Consider the following 15,875-nt stretch of genomic DNA (forward strand, 5'->3'; position numbering starts at 1 on the left):
CCATAGCTACTTCAAGTGTATAAATAAATACAGAAAATGTAGGAGCACCCTGCGCACAGCACAAAAGTAAAAAAAACATCACATTCAGCCAAGAAATGAAAAATAAATCATCATATTTGTAGTAATGTTGTTATTATGTAATTTTGAGAGTGTATCTGCAATCATAGTAAGCTCCCCTGTTTATGGATAGTACATGTGAGAAGGTAACAGGCAGAGTGCTGGAGTCCAGATACATCAGCCCCAGGTGTCTGACATATGTGTGGTCCAGGGTGGATCTGGAGTAGACCTCAGCCCAGGTGTAGATCCTTGGCTCATTACTGGGCTAGAAAAAGGCTGCAGATCCTGCATTGTGTGTAGTTCCATGAGGTGCAAGGAGGTGTATGGCTCTGTCCTGTAACCCTGAGTCCGGTGAGACAATATTGTTCCTGGTTTGTTCGTGTGGCTAGAAGTAAGTCACATGTATAGTTATGTTATCAGTTCTGTTTAGTTAGTTCCTCAGACGAACAGGTATTTATTTTGTTTTTGCCTGAAGTTAAGGCTGTGTTTTGTTCTGTTTTTTTTTGTTCCTGAAGTCAAGTTTTATTTATTTTCCTGTTTTTTTTCTAAATAAACCAGTTTGCTGCACATTTTGTGTCCCTGTCTTGACTGTGTATGTCCACACCAATGCTTCTACCGAGCTAACTTCCCCACATACGGCATAAGAACAGGCCTGCCATTAATGGCAATAGAAATAATGTGCCTTTTTGCTAATAGAAGCTACAAAGGTAATAAGTCCTCCACGACTGAATACACAGAACTCATAAGTATAAACCTGCCATATAGTTTGATTGCTCCTTGTATCCTAACGCAACAATATTTTTGTTCCATTGGCACTAATATCAGAGCAGACCCTTCCCCATAAATAAGATAGTATAGAATGATGACAGATATGTTGTATATTTCACCTAAAAAACCAAATGGATAACAAGAGCCATTACTTACCTGAAAAGCTTTCTTGACATTGGGGACATCATTGAAAGCAATAACTGCAGGTGCGATGTTGTGTGCACTTAGTTCCAACACAGCTGTGTTAATTGACGTTGCATCTTGGGATTGCCCATTGGCAAAGAAGACTGCAACTTTCCTCATAAGTACTCCGTGTCGAATGCGCTTGAAGATATTTTTGGCCACATATCTCATTGCTTCTCCAATGTTTCTCTCAGCCGTTGTCCTTTCGGGTGAAATGTTACGGATTGCTTCCAGGAGTTGACTTTTCATCTTGTATTCAGAGAAGCGGATGATCTGTTTAACATGATTGGTGTATGTGACTATGGCAACACGGGCCCCTTTGGGGCAATTACTTTCACTTATCTCCATTTTGTCAACCAGAGAGATAATGATGTCCTTCATTCTTTGAAAGGCTGCAGATGAAACATCTTGAGACATATCAAGAGCAAACACTACTTCACTTGGATAGACTGGACAGGAAGAAGAACCTGTTAAAAAACAAAGTGAATTTTGTTTTCCTTTTTCTATGTGGATGTAAAAGTAAATATAATGTAAGCGTACATATATTTTACCTGAGAAGCATGCTGCAAGAGAGAAATGGCAAGATGTTAGTTATGTGTTTCATTGTTGGAGATGACTTTAGAGTGTACAAGTATTCTAGATTTACTCACGGCAATTTTCTCTAGTGAATTTCACAAGTTCACAAGGCTGAAAAACAAATTATAACCAATGATTAAACGTATATGATGTGTCTAATGTATCTCCCTCCTATGTAGTGTTCAGCAAGTAAGAGGATGTTACAGAATGTTACTGCAACAAGAATAGTAAAAGTTAGATGTAGTTCCTTATAATAAGAGAAAAGGGTTATGTATTCTATTTTTCTTTCTTCTGGGATCATTAAGCTGACATTTCTCTGTCTGGCCATGTGAGTTGCTTTGTAATTTCACCAACTATCAGCTATACAGACATCACATATGGGCCTTGAACCTTTGAACTCTTAAATGAAAAGAAACCAATGAAATAAGTGCAAATTCATTTATAGTCCTGAGCTAGAGAGTCAGAAATCTAATGCAATACTAAAATGTATATGATTACTAAAACCTTCATCATATGGTGGATCAGAGAACAGAGAGCTTCATGCACTCTTATAATTATGTTTTTGCAGTAAATATTCCACATCATGTATAACATTTCTGTACTAGACCAATATGTAACTAACCATACATGTAAGAAAACATAGGAATCAACTCATTGTTTAACCAACAAGCTGAGATTTTCTCTGGTTTCATTTTTCTCGCACATGATGTTTTGAGGGCTGTAACATTTTTATTTAGGTTATTCAATTCATTTTTTTTGCAATATATAGGGTACTTGTCTGTTTTGTTTTTTTCAATAACACGTGCTATTAAAACAGTTTTGAAATAGTTTTTTCTCTCTGTTTCAGTAGATTTTATGCAGATGACACCATTAATCCCGCTACAAACTGATGCTGCTCGCTACCCCCTCCCTACAGCGTATTCTTGACAGCGCTGGTTATGGGTTCTGCAGCGGTATGTCAGATACATGAAAGGGATATAACTATAGTGCCCACAACCGTGGTTATCAAGAATACGGTGAGTGAGCAGTGCAGCAACATGTAAATAATGCTGGGAGCTGCATACACTGGGCCTGATCTATGGAGGTCTTAAGAGTTCTAAAAGACTGTTAAGGGCTCAGCAATCAGGACCCCTGCTAATCTGGAGGAACTGTGTTGCTTTTCAGCACTGTGACCAATACATACCTCCCAACCGTCCCGATTTCCGCGGGACAGTCACGATTTGGGTGACATGTCCCGCGGTCCCGGTTGGAGGGAGGTATGTCCCGATTTCAACTCAGATCTGCATCCAGAGGACGCAGATCTGAGTTGAACACATATGCGGCTGAAGCAAGGAGCTGACACAGGTCAGCTCCTCGCTTCGCCGCTGCCCGCCTCTCTCCCTGACACACGCAGCTGAAGCTGCTCGCTTCGCCGCTGCGTGTCTCTCTCTCGCTGACACATGTGGCTGAAGCGAGGAGCTGACCTGTGTCAGCTCCTCGCTTCGCTGCTGCCGCCGGCTCCTGGCTTGTAGACGCGATGTACAAGCCAGGAGCCAGCGGCAGCAGCGAAGCGAGGAGCTGACACAGGTCAGCTCCTCGCTTCAGCCGCATGTGTCAGCGAGAGAGAGACGCAGCGGCGAAGCGAGCAGCTTCAGCCGCGTGTGTCAGGGAGAGAGGCGGGCAGAGAGCGGCGAGGGAGCGGAGGAGAAGGTAAGTTTAATGTGGAGGTGGAACGTGAATCTGGGGGCAGATGAAGGAGAGGACGGCATGACACTGGGGGCAGAGATGGAGAGGACATGAATGTGGGGGCAGAGATGGGGGACATGAATCTGGGGGCAGAGATGGAGGGACAGGAATCTGGGAGCAGAGATGTGGGACATGAATCTGGGGGCAGAGATGTGGGACATGAATCTGGGGGCAGAGATGGAGGGGACATGAATCTGGGGGCAGATATGGAGTGGACATGAAACTGGGGGCAGAGATGTGGGGACATGAATCTGGGGGAAGAGATGGAGGGACATGAATCTGGGGGCAGAGATGGAGTGGACATGAATCTGGGGGCAGAGATGGAGAGGACATGAATCTGGGGGCAGAGATGGAGAGACATGAATCTGGGGGCAGAGATGTGGGACATGAATCTGGGGGCAGAGATGGAGAGGACATGAATCTGGGGGCAGAGATGGAGAGGACATGAATCTGGGGGCAGAGATGGAGGGACATGAATCTGGGGGCAGAGATGGAAGAGGGACATGAAACTGGGGGCAGATGAAGGGTGTATATGAAACTGGGTGAGAGATAGAGGGGGGACATATAATTTACGGGTGACTGTAGGAGGATTATACTGTGTGCGGGCACATGAAAAATTAACGAGTGGGCGGGGTCAACACAAAAGTGGGTGGGGCTACATTTGCCGCGGCGCGCCGCACATTTTGTCCCTCTTTCGGTTCTTCAAAAGTTGGGAGGTATGCCAATATGCTATTTACATTGTTATATAGTAACCATGCAATGTAATTACAGCCTATAATAACATTGAATGGCTTCTATAAAACAGATACTGTGTGATGTAAACAGCAAAGGGACCCCACACAGTATAATATGCTCCCCAGAACCTCCCACAGCATTATGTTTGATAGGAGCCCCCCACAGTATAATGCTTCACAAAGACCCCACACAGTATAATATGCTCCCCACAGTGGTCCCACTCAGTATAATATGCTCTCAAGAGCCCCCTCCCCCTCAAGTATAATATGCTCTGGAAGCCATGAGCCACTTCAGACAAACCCTATTAAATTATTTTCGATGAATATTCATTACTGTGCGTTTTGGCCCTCCAGTTTTTTTCAGTGCTATTATTATACACTAGGATCTCTTAAGACCCCAGTAGGGACCAAAGGTGGTGAGTAAAAATAAACATTATACTCCCCTTGCTTCACCTTTCCTTGGCATTTGGGCCTCTTTGAACAGTGAATGGTGCCATATGCTTGAAGGGGTCACCGTATAGGCCTGTGATTGGCCATCAACGGTTACATGAGTCACAAGTCCCAGCAGTGAACCCTAGGGCACATGATGTCTGCTCCAGACTGAGCGAACATAAAAAACACTGTTACTTACCTCCCCTGCACTCCAGCAGTCTGCAGGCCTATTTGGTGATGTCCCAGATGTCACATGGGCTGAGCCTGCGTCACTATGTGTTGCGACGCAGGCCTGGGTCATGTGACGTCTGGTCCAACGTTGAAGATTGACGAAAGTGATGGGGACTGGGCAGAACATAGGGAGAGGTAAGTAACATTATTTATGTTTCTATCCTTCCCCGAGTCTCCAATCATTATACCCTGGGATCTGAAAAGACTCCAGAGTATAATAATTGTTCATGGGTGGTCCAGAATAGGGCATAATACTGTGTGAAGGGGCCACTATGGGGCATAATACTGTGTGCAAGGGTTACCATGGGGCATAATACTGTGTGCAGGGGCCACTATGGGGCATAATAGTGTGTGCAGGGGCCACTATGGGGTATAATACTGTGTGCAGGGGCCACTATGGGGAATAACAGCGTGCGTAGGGGCCTCTATGGGGCATAATAGTGTGTGCAGGATTGTGGTTTATGTGGAGGGGGCGTATGTCAAATGTTTGCCTTGGGGCCTAGCCATTCCTAGTTACGCCACTGCCCTCCACGCTTCTTCCTCTATGATGGCCCCTCCTCCTGTACTGATTCAGTCTGTGTGAGCTCTTCTCCTCCAGCGATGATCCACCTCTATTGCACATGTGTGGATGTGCAGTAGAGATGACTTACGGGTAGCAGTGTGCACAGTGCTTGGAGAAGATCGCGCACTCTGTAGAATCAGTACAGAAGGAGAAGCCGTCTTGCTGGAAGGAACGTGGAAGATAAGAATAATGGGGTGGATGGGAGGAGGCATAGGGATGATCTGTTTCCAGAAATGGGGAAATGGATCGTTACCAGATAATTAGAAAATGTCCCTGGGGTGGTGACATTTTTGACTAATAATGTTGTTTAGAAAGTAGGAGGGGGAGGATATTTAGATTAGTGTAGGGATTTCCAGTTTTCCCAGACAACCCTTTTATCAAGGTGGAGAAATTTCCCTATTCCCAAACCTTAATTAGCTAATTTGTAGGAAACCAACCCCAAACTGATATAACCTAGATCCAAGTGTACATATGCATAATGTAAAGAATAACTACAGGCAAAATAAAGAGATGATTAAATTCATATTATTTGCTATTACGTTCCTCTTTAAATTAGCATTTTTAATAAGTTGAAAGGTATGAAAACTGAGATGTACAGTATGTATAGTAATATTCACTATAAGTTGTCAAAGGGGCATTCCCACTATGAACAATCATGACATAGCCATGGGATATATCACAATTGTCTGATTTATGTAGGTCCCACCTCTTAGACCTCCACCTGTATATGGAGAATGTTAGTCACTGGTGACCCCAACCAGGCAGAGAATGAATAGAGAAGTGGCACTGCATATGTCAGGCTCTCTCTATTCATTTATATGATGGAAACTACCGAGCAGTCAGCAACCGCCCCACCCAGCAGTCAGGACACCCCCGCTCTTGGCAATTTTGTGATAATGTTTTGCTACCAATTATTCTGACAGCAAATCATCATCACGGTTAAAGAAATAAGGTGGAAATTACATTTTGGGACGGCTGTCTCTCATTACAGCCTCAAGAAAACCCGACAGAATTCCCCCCTAAGATCAAAAAATCTATAACTGGTTGAAGTTTTATGTAGTTTCTTAGTTACATCTGTTTTCTTTCCTGTCCTTTCTTTCCAAAAGTAACAATTGAAGAAGGAGGCTACGCTGGAGACTCCCATGGGCGCTGTAACTGAGTTTTCATGACTTAGTCTGTCAAGTTGTTTAGTAACAAATGACAACCTGTTATTATTGACTAACTAGACAGATTTGTCTTTGAAAATACTAGAAACACTTGAATATAACCCCTATAGGAGTTGTCATGGCAGTCACTCTCTATTTCCTAGTCTGTAAAGCAGCAAGGGAGGAAACAGATGTGACTATGAAATTGTTTAACAGAAAATTTAAAGGGGGTTTCCAAGCCAAGAAGCTAAAAGTATATTTAAAAATGCTAAAATGGGGACTGTAACATAAAAAGTGATACTCAGGCCTAGTTCACATTTGCGTCGGTAATCGACTATTGAACGCATTTGCAAGCGGTGTGCAGTGAGAGCACACGGACCCCATAGACTATAATGGGTTCCGTGTGCTTGCTGCGAGATCTCCGCTGGGAAGATGTGGACAAGAAAGTACTTCATAATCTACTTTTCTGTCCGCATGACTCGTGCAGAGATCTCACGGCAAGCGCACGGACCCCATTATAGTCTATGGGGTCTGTGTTCTTTCACTGTAGACCGCTTGCAAATATGTTCAGTAGTCCATTCGGGCGGTCCCCAGGCGGATTCCCCAAATGGATTACCAAACGCAGATGTAAACCAAGGATCAGCTCTCAACAATGCCATGCCACTCCATTCTCATGCTGCTTTGGATCGCAGTACTCTCTTATTCTTGGTCAGGTAGGGAGCGGGGCATGTGCCTTGGGCACAGGGAGCAAGGGGAGCCAGTTTGATCAGCTGCACCTATCTGACTCATGCACTACACAGGAGCCATACCGCTCAGCAGCTTATTCACTTAGTGATTCAGACAATGATCAACTGCTGATGTATGATAAAGTGACCAAGCAGTCTGCTCGCTGGTTGATCCAGGTACAACTGGCAAGTCGCCTTGGCTCCTGCATGATGTAGAGAGCTGCAGGGCATTGTGGTGCAATGTCGATTCTCCATGCATCTCTCAAATGTATATATGCTGAACGTCCTCTGATATCAATTGAAAAATAAGTATTGGAACACATCTCTATCTTTCTATGGACTCTACCACTTTTTAATCTACATCCTTCACTTAGACCACTGTTGTTGGGGATGGAGGGGTTTTGTTTGTGTGTGGGGGAGGGATTCTATTCTTACTTATTTTTAGTAAAAAATAAAAAAAAACCTGTAGTACAATTTATCTGATAAACAGAACTGCATTGCAGCCTACAGTAAATGCTAAAAACACAGCAAAATCTGTAACAAAAAAATGCCTCGTTTCCGCAATGTGGAAGAGTGCCTACAATAATCTTTTTGCTTATCTGTATAGCGCCAACATATTCCGTAGCGCTTTTACAGACATAGTCATTCCCTTTCCTATATAGGGCTCAATATCTACCTTCCCTATCAGTGTGTCTTTGGATGGGAATGAGAAATATATAGGATATACTTATAGTTCTCCTTTCTGCACAATCCACTCCTGGCTTTGGCTCAAAAAATGCAGCAAAAACCAGCAACAAAAAAAGCTTTTTTCTTGCAATGTGGGGCCTCAGTCTAACTATACTAAAAACTATTTTAAAACTTATATATGGGAAGTGCTTACAGTGGGTTATCCGCTGTGACTTCAGCAGTCAACCCGCTGCAATCTGCATCAGCAGCTATGTGGATGAGATTTCTATGAATCTAATCCTCATGCTGTGACTAACCCACAGTGTAGAGTATCCTTATTTAATCTTATTTAATACAGCATGTGTTATTTGACCAAAATATAAAGCACTGGAGAGAGGCTGGACTCTTTTCACAGCCTGTACATGTCCCCCACTGACTATAAGCAAGTGTAACCGCTCTTTAAGTGTTCCACCTCTCCACTTTTCTTGGGTCTTTTCTCGTGTATGTACCCTTGAAATATATTCAGATCTGCTTAATCTCTTCTGGATCACCCAGAGGCTATATACTTTCGAGCGGTCCCTCTCTTGTGCAAGGACTTACCGGTACATCCTTGCAGTTTTCAGCAGCAGCACGAAATCGACTACAGCCGAACTTCTCATAAAGAAGTAAGGGATGTTTTATCACTGTCCCTGCTTTCCCGATCACTGTATACACAGCGCTCAATGAGCACTGAATACACAGCTATGAGTGCCTACAGGACCCATATCAGCTCTATGGTAATGTACAGGAGGCTGCACATTACCTCCTGCAACTGGGGCTAAATGTACCAGTCCCAGTTACAGCGAAAATAACCCCCCTTCATCTCTCCCCCCAAAAAAAGTGATCAGATGTCCTCAATGTACATAATGTAAAAAAATGAATAGAAAAGTAAAAAAGAAAATGAAATAAAATAATTTCAATACATAGAATAATATGCAAATAAAACACCTTTATTACAGGTTCTAGCCTCACCCCCGACAACAACATACAAAATAAAAATGACTGTAATGGAGAATAAAAACTATTTTTAAAAAGTTTTTTTAGCAGCACTTTCTGCTATTAAATAAAAAAAAAAGAAGTGAAAAACAGACAAAATTTCCCTTCTCTTGTGTTTATATTTTCCCTGATATAAAGAAAATTGAAACACATGTAAAAATAAAAACAACGCAAAAATAGAGCCCATCGTTTCACCGAAAAAAAGACGCAGAAATTAGTTGGAAACCCAAATAATAAAAATGGTATAGCCGTCAAAACCAAACATACAAAAAACCTGAAAATGAGTCGGGTCCTGAACCACAAATTGGCCCGGAACTGAAGTAGTTAATATAGTATAAAAATAACAAAAGTAAACATACTTACCTTTCTACTCTCCTGCTGCTCCCACACTAAAAGATCACCGAGCTCCTGCCAGTTTCAGTTTTTCCAGTTCCAGCAATGGCAAGTCAATTTCACTGATGTCGCCAATGTGGCTAGTAACTGGCAGTATGTTAAAACTGAAACACCATTATTGAAGTCAGTAAACAATGTGGTCAATGGACTGTGCATGTGGCAGCTATAAGAAAGGTACTCAGCAGATTTAAAGGCATTCAAGGGCGTTAAACAACATATAAAATGGTGGAGGTGGTATAAGTGAATGAAGCTAAGGGTTGGTTCACACTAGCGCTTGTATTCCATCCGCAAGGAGTCCGCATGGAGACCCCCCGGACGGAATGCAATCGCAATTGCAAGCGATGTGCTTGCAAAGCACATGGAGCCCATAGACTATAATGGGCTCCGTGTGCTTGCTCCGCACTGCCCGCACGAATGAATTGTGCGGGCAGTGCGCGACAAGCACACAGAGTCCATTATAGTCTATGGGCTCCGTGTGCTTAACTGCACAGCGCTTGCATTAGCGTTTGTATTCCGCTCGGGGGGGGGGGGGTCTTCTTGCGGACGGAGGACGAACGCTAATGTGAACCGGGCATAAGTCACAAACTTAATAGTGTCATAGCTGTGTGACAGAAACTGTCTGCTGATCAGTAGCTAGTGACAGAAGTCTCTGTTTCCTTTTGTGGAATAGCCCATCATACAAGAAGTCAAGAACCTGCTATACTGTACATTAACTGCTATACATTGTATCTGGTCAGAGTGAGAGTTACATGACCTAGAAGAATAGAAGGGCTCAGATAAATAATGTAATACCAGACTGCTCTTACAAACAAAGTATTCATATTTTGTAGCCAGGCATTTTTCATTAACACAAATGGGTTGTTGCAGGTTATACAGAAATGAAAAATAAAATAATATCAAGTTGCCTACTGTGAATGATGATATTCCTTGTGGCCCTTTCAATCCCTAAAAAACAGAGCAGACAACATTATATTCAGGTTAAACCCTATAGACACTAATGTTGTACAGATGACGGTATACAGTAAATGCTCTTTATACCCTTGCACCAGGAGGTCCTATCTCTCCAGGGTCACCAGATGCTCCAGGAACGCCAGCATTGCCCTAAAATAGGCACAACATTACTTTTTCTTAAATAACCGTAAAGCCCAAAATTACTCTGGTATATGTCATATAATGGAAACTCAAATACGCAGTAAATTACCACAAAACCTCTGTTTTATTCAATAAAATAACTTAGCGCAATATTTCTACTTACCATACATTGTACAAATTTATACAATGACTACTACACAAGGGTGTAGAATATTCTTACCCGCCTGCCTCTTACTCCTTTAGGACCAGGATCTCCAGGTCTACCAAGATCACCATCATCTCCCTATGCCAAAGAAATGGTTAGTGTTATTGATAGTATACAGAGATTTTATAGTCCTTGCAAATATGGTGTCACGTGATCAAAACAAATATTATATAAAAAAAATCAGGCTTCAAAATAAACTATAAAGTCTATTGTTGCAAGGGCTCGTTCACAGGGGGCAAGAGGGGTCGAATTTTGATGCAGAATACACCTCAAAATCCGCCCCCCTCACAATAGAGGTCTATGTAGACCGCTAGCGTCCTTTTTTCCGTGAGCGGTTTTGCGAGATGTCCTTTCTTCAGGCAGATTCTGCAGCTGATACAACTGCGGCGTCTGCCTCGCGACAGCACCCTCTGGACTAGGCCCATTCATTTGGGCCTACTCCAGAGCAGGAGGCCGCAACTGTCGGTAGCCGCGACAGGTGCATTTTGGTCCTATTCTGACACTGAGACCAAAATACGCCCACACTAGCCCTTGTGAACTGGCCCTAACAATGTTTGTCAATGACTCTTCCCTCAAAGAAATGATTCAAGTGATCCCAAAAGATATTGGATAGTATATCCTGATGGGTAGAAACAGGTATTGTAGCAGCAGTAGTTCTAACTGCCCGAATGCGATAAGATGAGAATAATGACCAATCAGGGACACTTTACTGAAGTAAAGGTGAACCCAAAAAAACACTGCGCTTAACCTGGCAATTTAGGGTGAAGACTTTATTGAAGACACATTTAAAACACGACGCTTGTGTCAGCGATTTGGGACTGAACTTCCCCTTTTTCAAGTAATTCACGATAAAAGCACAGAAGGACCCTAAATAAAAACATATATAAGGGTCCGATTACAATAATGTAAAATACTATAAAAATGCATCTTTTTTTTTAATATATATATATACATTGTCAAATCAAATACTCATTCCCAAGGAAAGAGATTTGATATAGTGTACACATTGAAACATGACAGGTCTTCACATATGAATCTTCAACCTACAATTCCAATAATCTAGGCAAATACACAGACTACCCCTACTATAGCATACACTTCACCTATCAGGAATAGTTCTTCAATCAAAAAAAGTTTCTTACAACACATGAATTTTAATGTCAAAATTTTATTAGAATACACAAAACTAATCAATTAAAAGAATCCTAACTAAAAACGAGTGATATACAGGCAAGGTCACGGTGTCACAAATATGTATCGCATGAAAAAGAATGAATAAACATATATCCATCATCTAATACTGTATAAATATATAAAATCACCCCTCATACCGCAAAACAGTCATTATCATCCAGCGCCGGCTTGTACAAAGAGACAAACAAATATAAATAAATAGGCCCCCTATACAGGTGTGCACACCATCCTATCAAATCACTTGTCTCCTGTTACAATTCAAAGCCCGTTGTGCAGAGGAATAGCCGAATTTAGTTAAATGAATATACAGATAGGTACCCCATAAGGTTTTACACCCCCTCATACACCATATCACATATCGCTAAATATCCACACAGTCCCTGCTAATACAATGCTGAAAAGGGTAAACGTTATAAATAAACACAGATATAAACTAATACATAGAAATTTCACCAGTATCTTACATATAGTGACACCGTGACCTCCACCAGCAGCCCCAACACGTGTTTCACCCCCCTTTGTCAGGTTTGACCTTCTCAAGAAGAAGGAAATGTTTTGGATTTTTAAATTACAAACACTGGTACCAGATGGTCTCAATGAGGCACTTGAGAACATTTCATATTGATTAAATATTGTGTGTTATTTTTATAGTCCTCTTTTATAAATATATATTTAATTTTTAGCATGTGTTTATAGCACGTCACTATTATAATGCCTCATTCTGAATTGTGTGTACAATCTGAGGTTTTTTGTTTGTTTGTTTTTTTGTTTTTTTGTAACTCTTGCATTTTTATTAATCTTTGTTATTTGAATTTTGTATTTTCTTAGAATATTATTCTTTCTGATTGTACATTTTAGAGTTGATATTGATCTCAATGGTTAACTATCTTCAATAGCATTCCACCGTTATATTCACTTTCAATATGTGGATTAAGAAATTCTTTATTATAATCAATCAGCATAAGGTATTTGCTTTGTGTTTTTATCAAATAGATAGAATAATCCAATTCTTATGATCAAGACTACCTGGTTAGCGGTTCTTGTAATGTCTATTTACCTGTTGCAAAGCTCCATAATGTGGAGACATTCTGTGCATGCACAAAAGGAGATCCAAGAGATCCGTCTTGCCTTCGAAACCTCAGAGTGGAACCGGAAATCGGCACATGCCAGACGATCTCCATCCTCATACTCACAGCGGGCCAGTTTTTATATATAACACTTTTTCCACGTATGACACCAGTTTTATTCATTTGAATAATATAAAATCAAGCTGTATTTGATGATATTGACAATCTATATGGAATCAGCAAATTAGTCCGCTCTGCGCATGCGCAGTACGATCGCGGGGCTTTCTACTATATAAACTCACACAGACGCTCACTTGAGAGGCACGTGAGAAGGTTTCCTAAACAGGTTCCGTTCGGAATACAGGTACATTCATTTGGAGAAAGTATTTCTCTTATACAGTAGTTTCTACAGTTTAGTGAGGATGTGATTCATATATTGATTTTTTTAGCACTCTTGATACCGAAGAAGTGTTTAAATGGTTGATGATTCATATGTCAAGACCTGTCATGTTTCAATGGATACACTATATCAAATGTCTTTCCTTGGGTATGAGTATTTGATTTGACAATGTATATACTGTATATATATTTTTTAAAAAATGCATTTTTATTCTTGTATTTTACATGATTGTAATTGGACCCTTATATATGTTTTTATTTAGGGTCCTTCTGTGTTTTTATCGTGAATCACTTGAAAAAGGGGAAGTTCAGTCCCAAAACGCTAACACAAGTGTCGTGTTTTATACGTGTCTTCAATAAACTCTTCACCCTAAATTGCCAGGTCTAGCGCAGTGTTTTTTTGGTTCACCTTTACTTCAATAAAGTGTCCCTGATTGGTTATATATTCTCATCTCAAAGAAATGATCATAGTAAAATCACAGAGAACATCCTATAGGCACAGCAAATCCTCATGGGATAGATATTCCATAGATGTAACACCTAGGCCAAGATTTGCCAACAGTTTTACAATAGTTTAAATAAAAAGTATACCACTAAATTATACATTCTAAAAATGGTGTCATGGAGAAATACAGACTTTCATACAGTTAAAGCACATCATTGAAAAAACAAGTTTTAGCCCTTGGAATGTGACAATGAAAAAAAAAAAATGAAACTGAGGTAATAGTATATCAGTATATCATGAAGATGGCGCCAGCTTCAGAGCTGAGCCGAAGTCATCAGAAGAGGCAACACAGCTCTGACATCCTGCTCTAACAGAATGCCAGAGGCAAGTCTTTCACTTTCACTTAATCAAGTATATATACACAAGCATCGCAGTGTAATATACAGGCAATTTCACCACCTAGTGTTCAAGTCCCAGTATGGGACTGAAAACAAATGTTAAAATAAAATACTGTAAAGTAGTAAATAAAAAAAATATATATATAGCCTTTTCCCAAATATTTTTTGGAAGCAGAAAAAAATTATCAAAAATAGCCATATTTGTTGATGCTTCTATAGCAACCAATACTACAAGAATTAACATTATGCCGCACTATGAACACCAAGAAAACTACAAAATTGCTGGTTTTAGTCACATTGCTTCCAACAACAAAAAATTATAAAACATTATTAAAAATTCTCAACAGCATAGACAGATGATTCTGCACATTAAAATTAAAAAGATATGTCTTTTAAAATGTGAAAATGGTAAAAATAAAAAGGACTCGTCTTTAAGTGTCTTGAATTGAGTTCAGGTTACTAACACTGACATACAAAGCGATCCACAACCTGCCCCTCCATGTATCTCTGACCTAACCTCCCACTACCTGCCCACACGTAACCTCCGATCCTCCAAAGACCTCCTACTTCGCTCTGCCCTAATCCGCTCCTCACACAACCGTCTCCAAGATTTCTCTCGTGCATCCCCAATATTCTGGAACTCATTATTAAGACACATAAGACTGACCCCCACAATCACAAGTTTTGAGAACACCTTGAAGACTCTATTCAGGAAGGCCTATAACCTCCAATAACACTACTGTCACCAAATCACCATCTGAATAGCTTCTATCCTCACCTTCTGTCTCTATCCCTCTTCCCTGATAGATTGTAAGCCCTTGCAGGCAGGGCCCTCTATCCCACTGTGCCAGTCAGTCATTGTTAGTATTATAATTGTTTGTATATTTTGTGTACTGTATGTCAATCCTCAAATGTAAAGCACCATGGAATTAATGGTGCTATATAAATAAAATTATTATTATTATTATTTATCAAAATAGGTTGTGTCCTTAAAGGGTTGAGGTCTAAATGAGTCTATGTAAAGCTTTAACTAAATATACACATATACATATATATATACTGTAACATATTTTGACAATTAGCTCATATTTTCTTTGCCCAGAACTGTCAATCACTGCAGAAATTAAACAGTCGAGATGCAGAATGCTTGCTATACATACCTGTGGGCCAGGATATCCTTGAAATCCAATATGACCCTAGAAAAGGGGAGAATTACTTTTTCGTTACATTGTTCACCTGTACTGTAATGCAGGGAAATTGAAAAACTTATACATGTTAGTGATTTGTTCCTGCCTCGAGTATCTGCTTGTGATATATGTCAGAAATGAATTAAAGCAATATGAATAATTGGTTAAAGAACATCAAAAGAATACAAATACTAACACTTTTTAAGTGGATGAAAGCAAAAAATACGCAAGTTTCCAAAGTATGATATGGCCAAGAAGTAGATCCCAGAAGTTGCTATATTTAGAGAGCAACACAAGCAGCATAGTATAGGGAAAAGTCTGTTCTTTTATTAGCCAAAGTTAGTAGAAGTACTGAAAGAATAAGTGAGACTTATGTGTCTGGTGTATTCATGAGGAACCCACCATACCCCCTTTACCCTTTGACGCTTGCCCTTCTCATAGTGGTTGACAGAGTGCCCACCATGAATCATAGCTGAGAAGGGCAGGGTTAGGTGGGGGCAGGTACACTCTCCTCTTCAATACACCAGACCTATACACTATGTTTCTGGTCCATTCTTTGATTGCTCCCATTAGCCAAACTACAAAATATTCCACTGTTTTGGCTAAAATGAAAACTAAGCAACCTGCATATTATGATGCCAGTGGAGATAAATCGT

At 40.7% G+C, this 15,875-nt stretch overlaps 1 protein-coding gene across 1 annotated transcript in view; it reads right to left on the reverse strand.

The window, feature by feature from the left end:
* LOC142200740 (collagen alpha-4(VI) chain-like) overlaps nt 1-15,875 on the reverse strand; it is a 149,722-nt gene that overhangs the window by 47,010 nt on the left and 86,837 nt on the right. The window contains exons 29-35 of the mRNA XM_075271308.1: nt 15,193-15,228; nt 10,545-10,607; nt 10,271-10,333; nt 10,142-10,177; nt 1,659-1,695; nt 1,560-1,571; nt 982-1,475 (exon numbers count right to left, since the gene is read on the reverse strand). Coding sequence (XP_075127409.1) covers nt 982-1,475; nt 1,560-1,571; nt 1,659-1,695; nt 10,142-10,177; nt 10,271-10,333; nt 10,545-10,607; nt 15,193-15,228 — 741 coding nt within the window. The remainder of the gene's footprint in view (nt 1-981; nt 1,476-1,559; nt 1,572-1,658; nt 1,696-10,141; nt 10,178-10,270; nt 10,334-10,544; nt 10,608-15,192; nt 15,229-15,875) is intronic.

Source organism: Leptodactylus fuscus, chromosome 4 (assembly GCF_031893055.1).
Source record: "Leptodactylus fuscus isolate aLepFus1 chromosome 4, aLepFus1.hap2, whole genome shotgun sequence".
NCBI classification, from domain to species: domain Eukaryota; kingdom Metazoa; phylum Chordata; class Amphibia; order Anura; family Leptodactylidae; genus Leptodactylus; species Leptodactylus fuscus.